This window comes from Xenopus tropicalis, chromosome 2 (genome assembly GCF_000004195.4).
Source record: "Xenopus tropicalis strain Nigerian chromosome 2, UCB_Xtro_10.0, whole genome shotgun sequence".
NCBI lineage: Eukaryota > Metazoa > Chordata > Amphibia > Anura > Pipidae > Xenopus > Xenopus tropicalis.
Genome location: NC_030678.2, coordinates 79199005 through 79219118, shown reverse-complemented (window position 1 = coordinate 79219118; position 20114 = coordinate 79199005). Strand labels below are relative to the sequence as shown.

The 20114-nt window shown below is 37.1% G+C and overlaps 1 protein-coding gene across 3 annotated transcripts in view; it reads right to left on the bottom strand.

The window, feature by feature from the left end:
• The window catches only part of pum1 (pumilio RNA binding family member 1), a 41817-nt gene extending 22086 nt beyond the window's left edge, over window positions 1–19731 (bottom strand). For 2 of the 3 annotated variants that reach the window (XM_002939357.5, XM_018091506.2), the window contains exons 1-3: window positions 19537–19731; window positions 6423–6799; window positions 5477–5545 (exon numbers count right to left, since the gene is read on the bottom strand). In XM_002939357.5, coding sequence (XP_002939403.2) covers window positions 5477–5545; window positions 6423–6788 — 435 coding nt within the window. In that variant the 5' untranslated portion in view covers window positions 6789–6799; window positions 19537–19731. The remainder of the gene's footprint in view (window positions 1–5476; window positions 5546–6422; window positions 6800–19536) is intronic. The other variant, XM_004911559.4, reaches the window with a different exon arrangement.
• Between the last annotated feature and the right edge of the window lie 383 nt (window positions 19732–20114).

Sequence of the window (20114 nt, the reverse complement as noted above, 5' to 3'; positions counted from 1 at the left end):
ATCTTACAAGGTGGAAAAGCAAGTCAAAAATAACTGCTGGCACTGCAAAATCAGTCAGAAATAAACCCCTCAGTCTGAGGTGGTAAAAGAATAGCAAATACTGCTAACAAGATGATTCGGTTCTTGCCCAATAGAATTTTTAAACCTGTCTGATAAGATATTTGCTCGATTTTTGGTCAGATATATTTGGTCAGGGTGGAAAGTCGGTGAGGACGAATGGCCATCTTAAGTCTCGGAGATATAATGCCTCTCATAAATTAATATAGGGTCCCCATACCCCACTGGAACTAATCAGTAACCAATACTCAAGCCTTAAAGGATAAAAAAAAAAAGGTTATAGGTTACTAACAACAATATGTTAGATTTGCAAACATTATTTGTTCATTGAATTTCATCTACAATCCACTGGATTATTTACCATACACCAAAATTTTCAGCTTTTCCAGTTTTTACCCTCTTTCATGGTTAAGGTATGGGACCTGTTATACAGAATGCTCGGGACCTGTGGTTTTCCGGATAAGGGATCTTTCCGTAGTTTGGATGTTCATAACTTAAGTCTGCTAAAAATAATTTAAATATTGAATAAACCCAATCGGATTGTTTTGCCTCCAATAAGGATTAAGTTTATCTTAGATGGAATCAAGTACAAGGTACTGTTTTATAATTGCAGAGAAAAAGAAAATCATTTTTTAAAATTAGAATTATTTGCTTTTAAAAGGAGTCTCTGGGAGATGGCCTTTCTGTAATTCAGAACTTTCTGGATAACGGGTTTCTGGATAAGGGATCCCTTACCTGTATTTAAAACTGACCATAAACAGTGAAAATAACTGTTGCAGTGAGTAAAATGTTAACTGTGTTTTTACTTTTTAGTATATGAAAAATTTTCAGCAGAAATTAAATTTTTAGAAATGTGAATATACTGCCTGTTAAAAAAAAAAAACAAGTAAGAAGTTGCCAGTCTTAAAGTCTATTAGCATCAACAAGAAAAAAAAATAAGTTTAAATAAACTAACACTATAAGAAATCAAAAGCATAGCTTTAGCTAACAGTCTAAGTCATCTGAGGTAACAATGTCACAACATAAGTATAGTATAAGCAGTTTGCAGGATTTGTGCCATCGTCTAAGTATTTTTTATGCAGAAACATCACCTCCTCTCCTGCAGGGCTTTACAGAGTAAAACTACTAGTAATATCAGTTATTTTATTGCCAAAGCAAGCTGGCCTAATGCATAGTTTCATGTCCAGTTACTTTTTAATAAACGTTAAAATAGCCTTTTTAAAGTGAGTCAAATATAGTGTTTTGGCACTTTTTAAAAGACATTTAAAAATGCACTTTGCAATGCACCTGAATTAAATGTCACTCTGTAGCAGAAGAAACTTCAACTGATAATTCCAAATGGCAGCAGATAGGAGTGATGTGGTGCTCTAGCGAGAGGATCACTGAGTATATCTTTAATAAATAGAACAGGAGGAACTTAAACTGCAAAATATTGCAAAGTGGCTTATGCTGTTTAGTAGAGCAATAAGCATACTTTGTTACTTTACACCCATTTAGCCAGTTCTTATGCATTTTCTTTCCATAAATTGTATAAACTAAGTTTAATTACATACTTTGTGTACACACACAACATTCCCTGTGTGCATATCTGCAGGAACACACAAGGGCAATTATATTAGTTGACTTTGTAGAGGAAAGCTTGGCAATGGCAAAAAAAAAAAAAAAAAAAAAAAATAGGCAAAAATATATAACAGTGTATAAGACCAGTCTCATAAATGTAGGGCCGTGATAGACTGCCTGTTTGAGTTTTGTTGATCTTCTGCAGTAATTTAGAGTTTTTGGTGTGCAGTCTTGTGAAAAAGATGGCTTTCCCCAACATTCGCTCACCTGACCTTTGTTTGGTTGGACTAACAGGCATCCTACAACTTGGGCCTTGCTCTACATTTTGCATAATACAGCAGTTGTAAATAGCATAAACAAAACAAGAAAAAAAAAAAAAAAGACCTATTTGGTAAGGCTGCCCTAAAATTTTTTTACAGCAATATGGGATATCCTGCATATTGTCTGATTGAAATTCTTTATAATGAGTGAGGTTACTGTCTGAACCCTACATTCTTTCCTTTTCTTCTCGCTTAAATTTTAGTATCGTGTTTAATATGTAAAATTAAGGAGCTTTTATATATAAACACACACATAATTGTACAGTGACTTCTAAGAACAACTCAAGTTCCTAAATACACTATACAGAGTTAGCTAGAGGGTACTAACTGCCCTAATACATTAAAGAGCAACTATCATGATATTTAAATGCAGAGTATAAATAGTTTTTGCAAAAAGATAATTTAAATATTTTTTTTTTTATTCTGTACCATTGTGAAATAATAGCTTAAATTCCCTGCATCCCAGCTTTCTGCAACTTTCCATCGTCCCTAGCGGCAGGCTGCCAAAATCATTGTCGCTGACATATTATATTATATATATATATATATTATATTTGACAAAGGCTGGTGTAACAGCCGAAACGTTAGTTCACTCCTCTGGCAATATTATATATATATATATATATATATATTTCTGTGATGTACTGAAGTATAATTACAAGCCCTTCATACGTTTCAAAGGCTTTTATCGACAATTACATGACATTTATGCAAAGAGTCAGTATTTGCAGTGTTGGCCCTTCTTTTTCAGGACCTCTGCAATTCGACTGGGCATGCTCTCAATCAACTTCTGGGCCAAATCCTGACTGATAGAAACCCATTCTTTCATAATCACTTCTTGGAGTTTGTCAGAACTAGTGGGTTTTGTTTGTCCACCCGCCTCTTGAGGATTGACCACAAGTTCTCAATGGGATTAAGATCTGGGGATTTTCCAGGCCATGGACCCAAAATTTCAACGTTTTGGTCCCCGAGCCACTTAGTTATCACTTTTGCCTTATGGCACGGTGCTCCATCATGCTGGAAAATGCATTGTTCTTCACCAAACTGTTGTTGGATTGTTGGAAGAAGTTGCTGTTGGAGGGTGTTTTGGTACCATTCTTTATTCATGGCTGTGTTTTTGGGCAAAATTGTGAGTGAGCCCACTCCCTTGGATGAGAAGCAACCCCACACATGAATGGTCTCAGGATGCTTTACTGTTGGCATGACACAGGACTGATGGTAGCGCTCACCTTTTCTTCTCCGGACAAGCCTTTTTCCAGATGCCCCAAACAATCGGAAAGCAGCTTCATCTGAGAATATGACTTTGCCCCAGTCCTCAGCAGTCCATTCACCATTCTTTCTGCAGAAGATCAATCTATCCCTGATGTTTTTTTTGGAGAGAAGTGGCTTCTTTGCTGCCCTTCTTGACACCAGGTCATCTTCCAAAAGTCTTCGCCTCACTGTGCGTGCAGATGCACTCACACCTGCCTGCTGCCATTCCTGAGCAAGCTCTGCACTGGTGGCACTCCGATCCCGCAGCTGAATATTCTTTAGGAGACGATCCTGGCACTTGCTGGGCTTTCTTGGACACCCTGAAGCCTTCTTAACAAGAATTGAACCTCTTTCCTTGAAGTTCTTGATGATCCTATAAATTGTTGATTTAGGTGCAATCTTAGTAGCCACAATATCCTTGCCTGTGAAGCCATTTTTATGCAACGCAATGATGGCTGCATGCGTTTCTTTGCAGGTCACCATGGTTAAGAATGGAAGAACAATGATTTCAAGCATCACCCTCCTTTTAACATGTCAAGTCTGCCATTCTAACCCAATCAGCCTGACATAATGATCTCCAGCCTTGTGCTCATAAACATTCTCACCTGAGTTAACAAGACGATTACTGAAATGATCTCAGCAGGTCCTTTAATGACAGCAATGAAATGCAGTGGAAAGGTTTTTTTGGGATTAAGTTAATTTTCGTGGCAAAGAAGGACTATGCAATTCATCTGATCACTCTTCATAACATTCTGGAGTAAATGCAAATTGCTATTATAAAAACTTAAGCAGCAACTTTTCCAATTTCCAATATTTATGTAATTCTCAAAACTTTTGGCCACAACACTTTTGGACACTAACAATGTATAATCCTGCTCCCGTGCAGCTCTTTTCTCACTGTGCCTGGTCTGACATAATAATTTAAACTCTGCATTTAAATTTCATTATATTCCCTTTTAAATATAGCAAGAGGCAGTAGAAACTTTGCCACAATACATCATATAGAATAAGAGAGTTGCTGACATTTCAGTCCACTCTTACCCTTCTAAAAAGCAGTTTTCTTGACTGTTAAAGGTTTCGGCATTTTAAAGATTAAGGGGAATTTAGAAAAAAAATTTATTGCTAAAATGCTCCCATGCCCCACCAAATAGAAGGCATGAAATAGCACCCAAGCAGACATAACAGTGAACTGGAGAAACAATAGCTCGCTGAAAGCAGTTGTATTGTGTTGTTCTGGACAAGTACAGGATCAGGCACAATGCACTTAGATGGCTGACTACATGCTATTACTAAAAAAAAATAAATAATTTATTGGTTCAAGAAAACCATTTTAGAAAGATAGAATTAATTATTTGCAATGTACACATTGTAATTTAGTAATAAAAACTACACTGTAAAAGTTATGACAGAATCCCATGTACTCTGGCTAATACAACAAAGAAACTATTACTTTTACACAGCCTGTGTTAAGACAATACAGTCTAGTCATCCCTAAGGAGGAAAACAACCCCAATGCCTAACAAAAATTTTTTTTGCATGAGAACAGGAATCGATTGTAAGCAATTTTTAATATGTATTTTACATTTAAGAGTTTTAAAAGTTATTTTTGTAAATGAAAGTGAAAGCAATCTTAGAAACAATCAGAAGCAAAGCAGAAGTCAGCTGATTAACAAACCTGGAGAAGAACTGACTTCTGCTTCAATGTTTGAAGTGTTAGATATAAGGAACAGGAAGGTATAAACATTTCTTCTTTCAACTCTAATTACATTTACAATTAGCTTTTGTGTATTCATATTTGCTGTAAAGCTCCAATTACTGTTTAAGCTGAAATAACTTGTTTCCAAATCTATACTGCTTTTAAAACTATAAAACATTTCCAGTTGTTTTCAGGTACAAGTAAGCACTTTCAATTCTGATATCAATATTCCTTTATGGTAAAATATATATAGAACATAAATGCATTGTATAGAAAGGGTTTCAGTTTTAACACCCACCTTTTGAAATTCCCCCACATATGCTAACTCTAAAACCATACATAAAGCACTGAGATTATATTTGTATTCTTCAAACATTGGGGGGCAACAGAAATGGGTAGAAACGTGGTCAGAGACAGAAAAGGAACCAGTCCAAAGACTAAGGGAAAAAAAATTGTCAAAGAACAATGCTAGCTACAACATTTAAGTGCAGGAGAAGGTTACATAACTTCCCATTTGGAAGTAATTTTACTACAGCTACCTCTGCCAGAGTTAAAAAAAAAGTTCAATGCCATATTTTCCAGATTTACTTACTTCTCCCATTGCTCTTCCTTCCAATGCAAGTGCTTGAAAATCATGATTTAGCTCGTCCATTGAACGAACCTAATTTTAATAATAAAACATTTTAGATGTTTAGAACTGCAGTCCTGTCCAATAACTGAAAGATACAGAATGTAATAAAAGGCATTAACAAGGTAGACTAAAACTAATTTGCAGAAAAAAATCTATGCAGCTTTTAAAGGCCCTACATTGCACACTTGCAGAAAAATTCAGCCCAACATTTCTTAAGGCTTTCTAAGACATCACAGATCTCTTAAAAGAAGAAATTCTTTGCTGTGCTCCAAGGCAGTAGGATGAAGTGACATTAAATGCAATCTCAAATGAAATGCTTTGGAGTACTGGATATAATACTTCTCACTTGAAGCCAGACTAACAGTGGGTATATTTTAATATCAAAGTATTATAACCTTAATAAAAAAATAACTACAAAGCACTTTCACTATTCATTTAGCCATCTTGGCTAAACGTTAGTTTTAAAACTACAAAACATTTCCAGTTGTTTTCAGATACAAGTAAGCACTTTCAATTCTGATATCAATATTCCTTTATGGTAAAATATATATAGAACATAAATGCATTTTATAGAAAGGGTTTCAGTTTTAACACCCACCTTTTGAAATTCCCCCACATATGCTAACTTTAAAACCATACATAAAGCACTGAGATTATATTTGTATTCTTCAACACTTGTTTGTAAAACATTGGGGGGCAACAGAAATGGGTAGAAACGTGGTCAGAGACAGAAAAGGAACCAGTCCAAAGACGAATGAAAAAAAAAAAGTGGCAAAAAACACTGCTAGTACAAGTTTAGGAGAAGGTTATATAACTGCCTTTTACTACAGTTATATACCTTAATAAAAAAAATAAACTACAAAGCACTTTCACTATTCATTTAGCCATCTTGGAAGTTTAATGTTACCTGATGCTCTGCGTGGATGTTATCACCAGTGGGCCAGCGATGCTTGCTATTATTGTAACCTCCTCCACCACTCCCGCCACCTCCAAGCTGCTCCCCATGCTGCCTTTGGAAGAAATAATCCACCATGGCGTCATCCTGTGAACGTCCAGCCACTCCCATAGAGCCCCCCACAGGGCTGGCATGGGGTCCTGTTGCCAAGGCAGAATGAGTGGGGGGCTGCAGTGGCTGCTGCTGGCCCACCGGTCCAGAGGTAAGGACCACGGGCATATTGTGGTTAAGGGTTCCTTCTGGGTACTGTTTGAGGTGGGGGCTGAAGGAGTCCTGCCAGAGAACGGTTTTCCTCTTCAAGACACATGCAACGCTCATTCCACCAACACCTAATAATAAAAAAAACTTAAATAAACCGTTTTGCCACCATAATAGATCTATGAGGTTACCAGGTACTGTTTTATTATTACAGAGTAAAAGGAAATAACTTTTACAAATTAGAATAATTTGCTTAAAATGGTTTCTATGGGAGATATTGCGTTTCCATATGTGTACTACATAAAGAATACTAGTATGTCAAATGAACAAATACAGAGATGATTAATTCCAGAGAGATGAGGCACTTTTTAGCCACTCCACAGTGTGTCACAAAAGGCAGTGGCAGGGATTGCAACAGAGTTTATAATCTTTGAAATGCAAGTTGCAGCGTATTAGGACCAATAATTTGGTACATGAAATAAGACTCATTTATAACCTGTGACGCCAATACAACTTAACATTACTCCAGCCTGGAGTGTACCTTCCCAGGCATTAAGTTGGCCATACACGCACTGATATAATTGTATGAAACGTAGTTTTGTACGATTTTTGGACTGTGTGGGGGCTACAAATTATTGACCCAACAATTACTGTACCATGGCCATCACTGATCAGACAGCTTAGAAAGTTTCAGTCGGATAACGATAATATTTGTGCATGTATAGTGTATTCGTCAATGTCCTTGGGTGACCTACAATGCATTTCTGGGACATCAGTTTCGAAAGTTGTCTGGCAATTATTATTGTCAGAACATTCTCAGATTTGTTATTTTTAGGACTTTAACCCTACAATTTCAATCCAAATGTTAGCTTTAGATCATTGCATTTAAACATACAATCGATATTCTAAAATTCTTAATTCTTGAAATTAATTGAAAGTTCATTGAAAGAAGACTAAAATCTGGCCACTTTTAAGCTAATGGTACAAAAGTCATTTTCTTCACTGGTGTATACAATGGACAGCACATTATATGCCTGTCAACGTGAGCACATAGTGGATTTTGGAGAAGAAATGCTAAAGAATTAATTTTCATGCTGAAAGCCATTCAGTGTGTGAGCTGGATAGCAGATGCTGCACTTGTCAGTACACATGTATATTAAGGACAGAAGGCAGTGGATTGGACATTAGCCTCATGTATTTACAAGGTGGTCACCTTAAATCACAAGTGCACAAAATTGTCTAACAAGTTATTACCTTTTACGACACTGCGTATCAAATGCGGATCCAATGTAAATTGGTGGTTTACAACCACTTTGGGCACGTAATAACGTTCCAACCCTGTCGATTTAGTCCTAAAGCAGATTTTGCTCATGCACCTTCAATGGCACCCGATCAAAATCTTTTAACCCGCCCGATCGGCGAGTTATGTGATATGGGTCGCCTCGCTGAGTTGCCCTACACGCGACGAATATCGTAAGAAACGAGGTTTCGTACGATTTTATCGGTGCGTGTATGGCCAGCTTTAAATCAACAAGCCTAAATGTGAAATGATATCAAGAGAATAAGCTACATTTAAAAAAAAAAAAAAAGCATAGAGACAGAGAGAAACAATGCAGATGTTTACATCTATCTTATATCCATTTTTCTCTTTTAGTCAGTCATTAAAGAATGCTAAATAATAACTACAAATAGGGTTAATAAGGTTATAGTGTTCTGCATGCATGTTGTTCTAAAGTAATCCAAAGCTTTGATAAATCTCTAGCTGACGTACATTGGCTAAAGTGGCTTTGGACTGAAAGGAGGGCACATGTTTAAATAACACCCACTGACACAATACTAAAATCCAAGTTTATTTTGGATACATTGAAACAGAATAATCAGACTTTGTGTTTACTATGCCTTTTAGTCAATTGGAGTTTTAACCAGGACATCAATAAGCTGTCTTACTATACAAGCCAGTAAATGTAATTATTTAACCCCTGATTACCAAGAACAAAATTTTTTTAAGTTTCACCAAACACAGTTCTTCTATTAAAATAGCCCAAAGCTATTTTCCATTTAAAGAAAATAATGGGCACAACGCATGGATCAGCGCTTCTGACTTATTACTTTGCTTTGATCCAGGATACTCTTTCAATGAAGTCTACCTCTCGGCATTATACTATACATATAAATTACCAGTACATATTCATTATGTCAGTGTAGGGAAATTAAATATACAAAACAAAATCAAATTATATAGATTATGGGCACAAAGAATAGTTAACAGTCTAAGTGGGAAAATGAAACATAGAAATTTTGAGTAGCAGAAAATTTGCATTTTTTCCATTGGAGAGAATGCTATATATGGAGCTACCCCTTAATAGTTAATGTGTTATATACAGATCACATAAATGTCTACCTTGTTATACTACAACCACTACACATTTCACATTGAATATCTTTATTCCCCCTATAACTAATTTCCAAATTATAGGTCCTAGTAACTACAGCATGCATGCATAGAAATATGCCTTTATATCTATACAAACACACACAGGTATTCATTTAAATGTTTTATGAACTTTTTATGCCTATAAATGTACAATAGGGATATTATTTGGGAGAAATTTTTGTACGTAAGACTACCTAAAACGGCTGTTTAAATTGTGACACAGTAATTATCAGTTTCAGAGCCGATATCGGCTCATTATTTGGAAGTACCTTATTCCAAGGGATAACTTCTACCAATTATAATGTTTGGACATAGATGTCAGCTTAAAACACAAGATGGTTTGTACATTATTATTTTTTATTAACACAGAGCAGGGGCTTCTTTACCTCTTGTACTGGTCAGTATCTGATGTATATACATCCTACTTAAGACAAAGCCCAATTAATTGAATTAACTCATTCTCATGTAGTATCCATTTACTTACTAATTTCTATCTCTCAACAGACCCTTGCGATGGGGCACATTGCAGAGGCCATTTTTATTCTCTGCTCCTATTACAATGTATTTTTATTTAACTAAATGTTTCTTTCTATAGTACTATTCAGCGCATTGTGTATTTCAAAATCATGGCAACAGTTTCTATCTATTTGACAGGTAGATACAAGGTGATAGAGGGGAGAGCAGGACAAACAAAACAGGGTCAATATTTAAATAAAATATTGTATTGTATTGTTGTATTATGTTTGAATGTGACTTCTGAGTAGAGTGGACTTTGATTAGTGTACTAATAGGTGGGCAACTGTCTTTCTATACCATACAGATTTTAGTTCAACATAAATGGGAACACTGAAAATGTATTGACTTCTTTAATTTTGAAAGAAACCAAAATTTCTTTTTATGATAAAGCATAATTCATCATTGTTTTGTAATTGCTATTGACAGCAGTATGAATCTGCTCTTTCACTGTTTACACTGCTGATTCTAAAAAGAATAGTGCAAAATCCAGCTAAGTAGCTCGCCTGTAAAGAAGATTGTAACACAAAGTGCATATTGGTGTCTTGGCTGAAAAAAAATGCGACTTCTGCTACCTACAATGTTTTCAGAGACAGAACCAGCAGCACAGAAAGACAAATAAAGCTTTCAATTGCAATTATATTTAAAAATAAATTTAAACCCACTGGAAAAGTTAAAATAATTTTCTATCATTATGCTAAAACATTTTTTGGGTGGAATTTCCCCTCAGCTGCATCTGGTGCATCAGGTTTACAGATCAGGAACAGTTCATTATACAGTAAGTTTATCTGGGAAGGGAAAATTGATGAAAAACCTTCCACTTTACAATTCCATTGAATAAAATTACTTTAAATTTTACAGTTCACACTGCTTTGTGCAAAAAGAAAAAAAAAAAAATTAAAACAATAAGCGCATAGCATACTTAGTACTGTGCTGTCCAGATTATTAAATGTTGTTGACTAATTACTTTTCATATAGCATATTCGTGGGATGAAATAAATGAAGCCTTTGAGCAGACTGGGAACCATAAAAAGCCTTTATAGGGCCACATTCAGCCTGCGGGCCTTCATTTGGAAAGCCCTGGCTTAGTACAAACTTTATTCATAGAACTAGATGGTATATTGCCCAGTTTATTGAAGGATAACAGATATGGCAAAAAAAAGTGTTCCTTTAAACAGACTGCAATTGGTCAATAACTTCATGCATTCTGCCTGTGTATGGTAATGACCACACATGCTTATTAAACCAGAATCCTTAGGGGCCTACAGGACCTAAGTATGTATATCTTTATTTATAAAGTGCTACTTATGTACGCAGCGCTGTACTGTAGAAGTTACTAAAGTTACTAATCTGTGACCACTTCAGTAGTTTGCTTGCACAAGTAAACATAAGACCCATCTCCAGCAGGCATTTGTGATAACTGTGGCCCTCTCAGGAAGAATAGTGGTGAAAAATACCTCTCTCTTTCAGCAGCTGCTTGCTATTTACTTGAATGAGAAATGCCCTTTCAGGCAGTCTTTGCTCAGGAACAAAGATGGAATGGGAAGCAGTTGCTAGCAAATAGGTATCAGTTTAAATTCCAAACTAAAGAAAGAACAAAACCATTAAAAACTAAAAATTACTAAAATCATAACAAAGAAGCAACACTACCAATTTTTAAAATAAGGTCAGATCACTTGGATTTGTGATCAGAACTGTTCATGCAGTTCTGAATAGCAGACTCTAAACAAAAACTGCCTCTTTCAAAAAACATGCTAAGGACAACACAGCTACTTTCTACAGGACATTCTGCTAGTAATAAAGTAGTTTAAGATATTTCATACAAAGATGACTACATCAGTGATTCATTAACCTAGCGTCTGTAGTGGTTATTTAACGATTGTACAAAAGTGGCTTCCTATTTCATTCAGCAGGGCTGTTAAGTATAACTAAAGTAAACACCTATGCAGCATACTGTATGTTTCCCCATCTGCGATTTACATTATCGCCAATGGGAAGGCATTTGAAGGAGGTTAGTCGTCTGCAGTAGAGGGATTTATCACGTACGACAAATCATCTTGTCTGCATTGCCCTTAGGCTAAGGTCAGATGAGGCTGTTCCTCACCCTGCAAAAATGCAGTCCTTGTGGGTCTGCAACCAGGCTAAAGCTGCGCCTACAGATGCAGACGTCACGGAGAAGACTAAAAATGGTAGTTATACTTTTTGAAGGAGAAGATTACTGTGATAGCTATATTAGGGGTTTGTGTGTTGTGTGGGGCTCTAACATATTTGGTTGGGAAACTGGAGTACCCCTTTAATTTAAGATAAGCAAGACAGTATATACATGAAAAGAAAACAAACTCTTATTTGGATTTTAAAAGCTGCATTTATCTTGCTTGATGAGGGATGGGTTTATCTAGGCAGTAACCTAGCATTCTGTAAACACAGCAGCTTAGTCCTTTTTATCTGAGAGCTGCTTTCAATGAAGTCTGTGCTATCTTCCAAGGCAAAGCTTTTTTTGTTAGTTTTCAGTGTGCTCCACCTGGTGACAGAATGCAGAATTTATTAATAAATACTACATTAAAAAACTGAATAAATAACTAAATAAAAGTAACATGATAAAAAATAAATAAACCAATAGCATCCCTTCAAGTAACCCTAACCCACACAATATAAAACTGATCTATTTATTGGCAAATAGTATAAAGAGGTGTGGGTGATATTGGGCTGATTCGATCGTTTGGCCCTGTGGCCAAATGATCGAATTAGAACGACGGGTATAGGCGCCTTGTTGGTTGGGGGACTGCATCAATGAGCTGATGCGGTCCCTGAACCGACTAATTTTCAAACCTGCCCGATCGAGATCAGGTTGATTTCAGGCCAGATGTCGGTCAGGCGGGCGTGCCGTTAGTGCCCATATACGGGTCGATAAGCTGCCATATCGGTCTACCGATATCGGCAGTTAGAATCGGCCTGTGTATGGCTACCTTAACTCGCCTTTGAGTACCAACCTGTACCCCAATGACTCCTGGGTGCTTTGCAGTGTGGTTGCTGGCTATAAAATTTAAAGATTACATTTCACTTAAATGACCAGGAATGCCCCTTAACATGATTTCACCAATTTGTTGCTTCCCTTTTGCCCATCTGAACGCTATTTTTTTCCCACTAAAGAACGTATTGAAAATCACATTAGGACCACTTCATCCTGGCCACCATTGTCTATCCAACAACACATAAAATACAAATATTAGCCGCAACCGCTAACCAAGTGAAGAGAATGTGATACAGAAGACTGTCTGCTCTTTGAAGTGTATGGACAATTCCGAAATTGGGTTGTGTGAGCACAGGTCATGGTCCTACTGGAGAATGTGGAAGGATGACTATACTTCTGAAGAAAGGTGCTTTATTATGAAGAACCTTCAGCTCTTTTGACTTTTGAAACAGCTTCTTTAATGGGGTTGCCATGTCCTTTAAAAAGTTTTTACGTGGTTTTGGAAAACATTTTTTTTTACAAGGGTGATATACTACACTACATATCTCTTGCTTGTCTGAACTCTCCCCTAGCTTCCAGAGTAAAAATGTTTTTTCTTTAGCTCACAATTTGAATTCTTTCAGATTGCAATCATAATATTATGGTTTGTTTTTTGCCAAAGTCTTTATTTAGATCCAAGCAAATCAAAAAATCATGGATTGGTTACATCCCTAAAATGTTGCAAGAGACAAGTGGTAACTCATACAGTTCAAAAATATTAAATTGGTGTGGCCCTTAAAGGAACAGTAACACTAAAAAATGAAAGAGCTTTAAAGTAATAAAAATATAATGCACTGTTGTCCTGCACTGGTAAAACTGGTGTGTTTGCTACAGTAACACTACTATAATTTATATAATAAGCTGCTGTGTAGCCACGGGGGCAGCCATTCAAGCTGGAAAAAAGGAGAAAAGGCACAGGTTACATAGCAGATAACAGATAAGTTCTGTAGAATACAATAGTGTTTTATCTGTTATCTGCTAGGTGCCTGTGCCTTTTCTCCTTTGAATGGCTGCCTCCATGGCTACACAGCAGCTTATTTATATAAATTATAGTAGACTTTCCGAAGTAAACACATAACTTTTACCAGTGCAGGGCAGCAGCACATTATATTTTAGTTACTTTTATACAATTTATTTTTTTGGTGTTACTGTTCCTTTAAGGGCTGCTGTTTACAAGTAAGTAGATACATATATTTATACACTAGGACTAAAACTACATGTAAATAGTTCCTATACTTCTCAGCTTGCAAAGCCCAAAGAGCTGCTTAAAGGGGTTGTTCACTTTCAATGTCCCAATCTTATTAAACCACCAACAATGCTCTCAGGATGTTAAATCAGTCCTGTGTCTCTGATCAGTTCTCTAAAGGGATGGAAGTGGCCTATTTAGAACCTGACACACTGAGAATTTCTATATGCTTACATCATTGCGTCCAGGCTTTGCCCTCACTTTTTTGGAACAATTCATTGGTTGCTTGTACACTAACCAGCGGCATAAATTGAAAGGACTTTGGTTAATTTCTCCCTTGCAATGGCATAGGCAACCAGGCTTAACATATCATAAATCACAAATTATGTTAGACTTGCAGCACTCTGGAAGCAATGTTAGACTGACAGGAGACACAGCCAATAGGAGTTAAGTCTTCTGCCAGTACTGTGTGTGACATCATAAAAGTAAAGTGCCCATAGGCACCCATAAGAAAAGATCTTGAAAGTACCCATAGACATCGATCTGCTTCTGTCTGCCTCAACTTGAATGCGCTCTGACAAGCAGAACGCAGCCCTGTCTGTGCAAACACAGGTTGGATTTCCATAACAAAATCCATCCCATGCACGTGCTGACAGGCCGATGCCCTGCCTGTCAGAGCGCATACAAGTTGGTGCAAACAGAGAGCGGACCAGTCTTTTCTTTGCTGGTGTAGAAAACACTGTGCATACATGGGGCAATTTTAGATGTTTTTTAGGCCATAGTCTGTAAAAGCGTACAGATGCTAGTCTGGGCAAGTAGCACCTACAGGTGCCTCTACAAATGCTGGTCAGGCAACGGCAACATACTTCTACCTGGGACAGTTTCAGGTACTTTAACACGGCTCAGCCATTATCCACACTCATATGTAACTCATTTGTAAGGTTTTTTTTTTTTTGGGGGGGGGGGGGGGGGGACTAGATGTCAAAACCCAGCTGTCATCACTTGTGACAGGCTGTTTCCAATGCAAGATGCAGGGTGCTTTTTAATAGGGATGCACCAAATCTAGGATTTGGATTGGTATTTGGCAGGATTCAGATTCAGCTGAATCCACGGCCCTGACCAAACCCAATCCTAAAAATCACATGACTTTTTGTCACAAACATGGATGGTGAAAATTTTTCATTGTGCAAGATTTTATCCTTCAAATGCCTAATTAGCATATGCTAATTAGGATTTGATTCAGTATTCTGACAAATCCATTAAAAAGGATTCGGTGTTCGGCTGAATCCAAAAAATTGGATTCGGTGCATCCCTACTTTTTATACCCACTCAAAGGCAAATGCTACACAGGGCAGAAAAACTGATGAAACTGCTGAGGTTTTAATTTTAATCTGTAAATGAATATTGAAGTTCTATATGCCTGTTACTACTATCAATACTACTGCTTATTATACAACTTTTTAATTTTAAAGGAACTGAAAAATATCTCCAAAATTTTTAAACCAGAACAGCAGTAAGGTACCATAATTGTGCCTCTAAACAGAAAAAAACAGCTTTGACAAGAATGTTCAGACGTAATCCTTCTCTTCACTAAGGAACAAAGCCCTCAATACTAATACTGTGCTAAAGTGGGATTTTTCTTCCATAAAATTTCCATTACAACATGCAGCTGATAGGTGTGAATGGAAAAGCTGTAGAAGATAGCCCTTTACAAATTAAACAATCTTGTATGCTATGGAACATGACCAAGTTACATGTAAGCATGTACTAAGCACTGATGTAAAAAGTATGTTCTGAGGTAGAGAGCAAAATCTTTTTACCCACCAAATACAACATTGTAGATGATCAGTTTTGCCATCAGTTATTGAAATTGCACATAAGTTATGGAATTTTAGATTTCTAGGTTCAAACAGCAGGCACAGGGTCTATTTCCTCCATTATTCAACCACTGAACATGTCTCACACAAGCTCACACAATTAACACAATTTAAATTGCAGAGGCTGCTGGCAACCTTACACATTATGCAGTCATATCTTACTCCTCAGTATTGTAATAAATATTTTCCCTATTGTTATAACAAAAACCATAGATGTTGACTTGTTAATGCTTGCTTTGAACTGCCCAAAATTTTAAACTAAAACTAAAGCCACGAATTTCACCAACTTGAAACATCCCTTATTAAAATGACAATGAGTTGTAGATCTCTGCATTAATGACCGTTGTGCACATTTACTGTACTAGCAAAAACCATGACAAAAGAACAGTAGCATATTAAAAATCTTTTGCTACATATATATCTTCCTCTTAACACAGCTTCATCAGAATTGTGCAGTAAACTAATATCAAAGACCCTACATAAAAGCAACTACATAAGTGACATCACTCACAAGCAGAGCCCCTATGTATGGGCATCAGGAAAACTACATACCTTGCAGTGAAGGTACTATTTAGTCTGGCAGGTACAAAAAGTGATTGTGATGGATTTAATTTGCTGCAAATGGACAATATACCAAAGTCCAATACCATATTGTAACCATAAAAGCCACTGATGCTGGTTTGGTTCTCCTTTTATGACATATGGGAAATCAGAACAAGCAAACCATGAGTGGAACAGCTACAATCTAATGGAGAATGTGAACTGACCAGATCTATGGGTGATTTGATTATGTTCAAAAGGAAAATATCAGTCTTTACCATATAAATTAGTCACACCAGCCACAACAAAGTAAAAAGCAACTACAGCTATTTCAAATACTTATCACAGAAGATAGCTGCACTTAATCCTAGAAGTATCTCCTCAACTCATACTTGCACTGAACACTTAAAAACCACTGGCAGTTTAAATACATGTAAAGAATTTTTTTTTATAAAGTAGTACAAACAATGAGCACAAATGTTAAAGCTATATAGATTTAAACATGGAATCTGGAAAAATATCAGTTTGCAATCAATAAGCAATGAAACTTTCATAAAATGTGTGTTTAGCATTGTTTACTTTTTACTGCAGGAGACTTTAGCTAGGGTAAGGACCCAAATTTATTTCCCCACATGGCAGATCACCATGATCCCCCCCAGCAGGAGGTTTAGGACTGCATGGTTTTATTGCAAATTAGTTATGCTACAGCTTTCATACAGAACAAGATAAACTACTGACTACTCTTGTAAACACCCCACAGACAAATCAGAACTATGTGAAAATCCTGTAGAAGCAATGTATAGACCCAAAACTGGAGTTGTCCCCTTAATCTGGCTTAATCATGCAAAGAATGATAACTGATCAACTTTGATTGCCAGATGACTGATCCAATCACAGCTACCATGGACTGAAAACAGTACGCCAATAACTCACATTATTGAGTATAGTAGGTTATGCACCAGGACATGACAGCAGAAATTCCTTCATGCTTTCCACAAAATCCAATCATTTACATGGAGAACCAACCAACTGGATCAGTGGTATTAACCTATATAACTTACGTGACCAACCTGCATGATATTTAGTTTTCTGAGTAAGAACACACACTGAGGTCACATATATAAAACAAAAAAAAAATCTGCCATTTTGTCACAAATGTGAAGACTTTGCCCTTTGGTAGGTACACATTTTAAAAATTGGCAAAAGAAAAAACTTTGAAATGTATAATTTCAGTTATTATTTTCTGAAGTTTAAGTGAGCAAACGCTGTCTCTTCAGATGAAGGTCTGGACAAACATAGAAGGCCCATAGAAGTTCATTTGACTAAAGTACTGCAAAGAATGGCTATAAAGAGTGGATTGCCATAGATATTGCACTCTCTATTCTGTGGGTTACATAAAGACATAACTATGGGCATGCAGACTTTTTAAGGAGTATTGTCATAATATTAGCAAAATGGAATCCAATCTAAGGGGATTTCCCATGTTCCTAAACTAAAGGATAAAAAAAAACAAACAAACAAACAATGCTTGTTGCTTCACTTGCTTCCCCCAAAGAGTGATGGAGCCAAACTATCATGTGCTGCACCAGCCTGGACCAGCCAATATAAGAAAAAGACTGACAGCTACCAATGGAATGTGTATAAAATCATTATGCCAGCTACATTCGTGCAATATCAACATCCGGACGTCCACACATATAAGCAAAGGGTAGAACATGTGATGGGTAGGACTGAAAAAAAAGTATCCCTTTCTAACATTATTTTTCCACACAGGCCCAAATGACTTGCCCCTGACATATAAATACATTAAATAACAAATATTTGCAGCTTCCTACATATATAAGCACAAGTCAAAATAAGCAAGGGACTAGTAAAAATAATGTCACCTGGCAATTTAAGATATAATTAAAGTGCACTTTATACAAGTTAGCACATACTAGCACTACTGTATACTTGATAAAAGCAACATAATCACAGTAAACACAATGATTTTGAAACATGCTGCAAGAAACAATAGTATGTATTTGTGTGTACAATGTATAAGCAAATGCATCAATATGACAGCCTGTAACTCACACAAATATCTACATTCTTGTGTTTTCACAAAAAAAATCACTAAGATCCATAACAAGTAGTGCCATCAATGCCAAATTTTTTTTTTTTTTTTTTTTTAAACAAAGGGAACGGTGAATATCTGCTAACCACTATATATGGCAAATAAAATAAGATTGCCCAGACACACTTTTACAACGTACACATGCAGGCCAGTGCTGTATAACCTGGAAGAGATATAACCTGCAGCCCCCTCGGTTCTTTCTTAATAAGAACTGCCACTGACAAATAAAGGGCCACAAGCAGAATGGACATTTATTTAAAGGCCACACTTAACATTTAATTGGTGTTGTATACAGTGTAATGTTTAAACACAATGTCTAACCAAGTAAAAGGGATACATCAGAAAGAACACAGACGCACAATCCTATGATTATTATATACATATATATGTTATATATATATATATAATATATACCCATACAGACAGACAAACACACACAAACAAGCACTGAAAGTACATACACACAGGGCAGACAAAATGCAAAGAGGTAAACACACCATAAACAAAATAGAGCAGACATTTACTCCCATGATGTATGTTCCCCATAATGTGCTATAGCAAATATCTTTACTGAAATGTATTTCCACATCCTGTGTATGATAAGCAGCATTAGACATCCGGATACAAAGAAACAAAACGTGTGAAACAATAGAGCTGTATTTGGTAGTTATTAGGATCTTATACATGGCATGATCCAGGCAAGTATGTCACAGCCAACATATAAACAAAGGATTAGGACATAGTTGATGCAACCTCACAAAACCCTTCAGTTCTTAGACTCTATAAAGAATAAGGGAATATTCTATATACACGCACAGAACTACCGGTGCCCGTTCTAGGCCCTCAGTAGGATCAGGCAGTAGCCTAGCAGCCTGTGGCCTGTGGCCTTAGAACCCCTCTGGATTGGGGTGGGAGACAATGCCTTCAGCCCCGAAACCAGACAAGCCGCTCACTTAGGCCTACGTGTCACATTTAGGGGTTTAATTTGCTCTAATTCGCGCCCCCTCCTCCTACTCCCGTAACAATAGAGGCCTCAAAACATGGGCAGGGGGAGGACCCAGCGCCGGAGACCGGCCCCTTTTCTAGCGCCCTTCTCCCTCCTACCGGGGCCGTGGGCCCCTAAAATATATACGGCATACGAGAGCTCGCAGTCTCACGTATCCTTCGATCTTTGTTTCAAGTTGATACTCACGGGCGGAGCGGGAGGATGGAGTCGGATTGGGTCAGTGTCTCTCTCTTCCCCCGAAGCCGTCTCCCTACCTCTGCCTCTCACTCCGACAACATGGCGGCGCACTAGGGGGACTGGGAGCCGGCGCGGTGCATCATGGGAGGAGGGAAGGGAGGGCTACGTTACCGTAGCAACCTCGGGGCCTGCTGGGAAACCAGGCCAAAGCAAAGGAGATATGCGTGCATCACACTGTTTCTATATGTGGCATATAGAACTAAGTCGGAAAGACTGGACGAAAGTACTTAGTTGTAAGCGGAGTAGAAAGTGTTACAATTCTAACTCTTCTCGAGAAATGGAGATGTATACTGTATAAAGGTAATAGGGCAAATGTTGTGCTGCTGAATAAATCAGTTCCATATGAATTGCAAAGATAATAGGCGGTAAATAGTATAACTCTGTTCCAGTACAAAAGTAAGTTGTGAATAATTAGGCTTCTAGTTCTTAGTGAATCAGTGCGTTATAGGAAATATTAATTTAGCTGTTCCATAATTTCGAATATGAGAATTCTGAACTGTATAAACTTCTTGACCAGTGTAAAATGC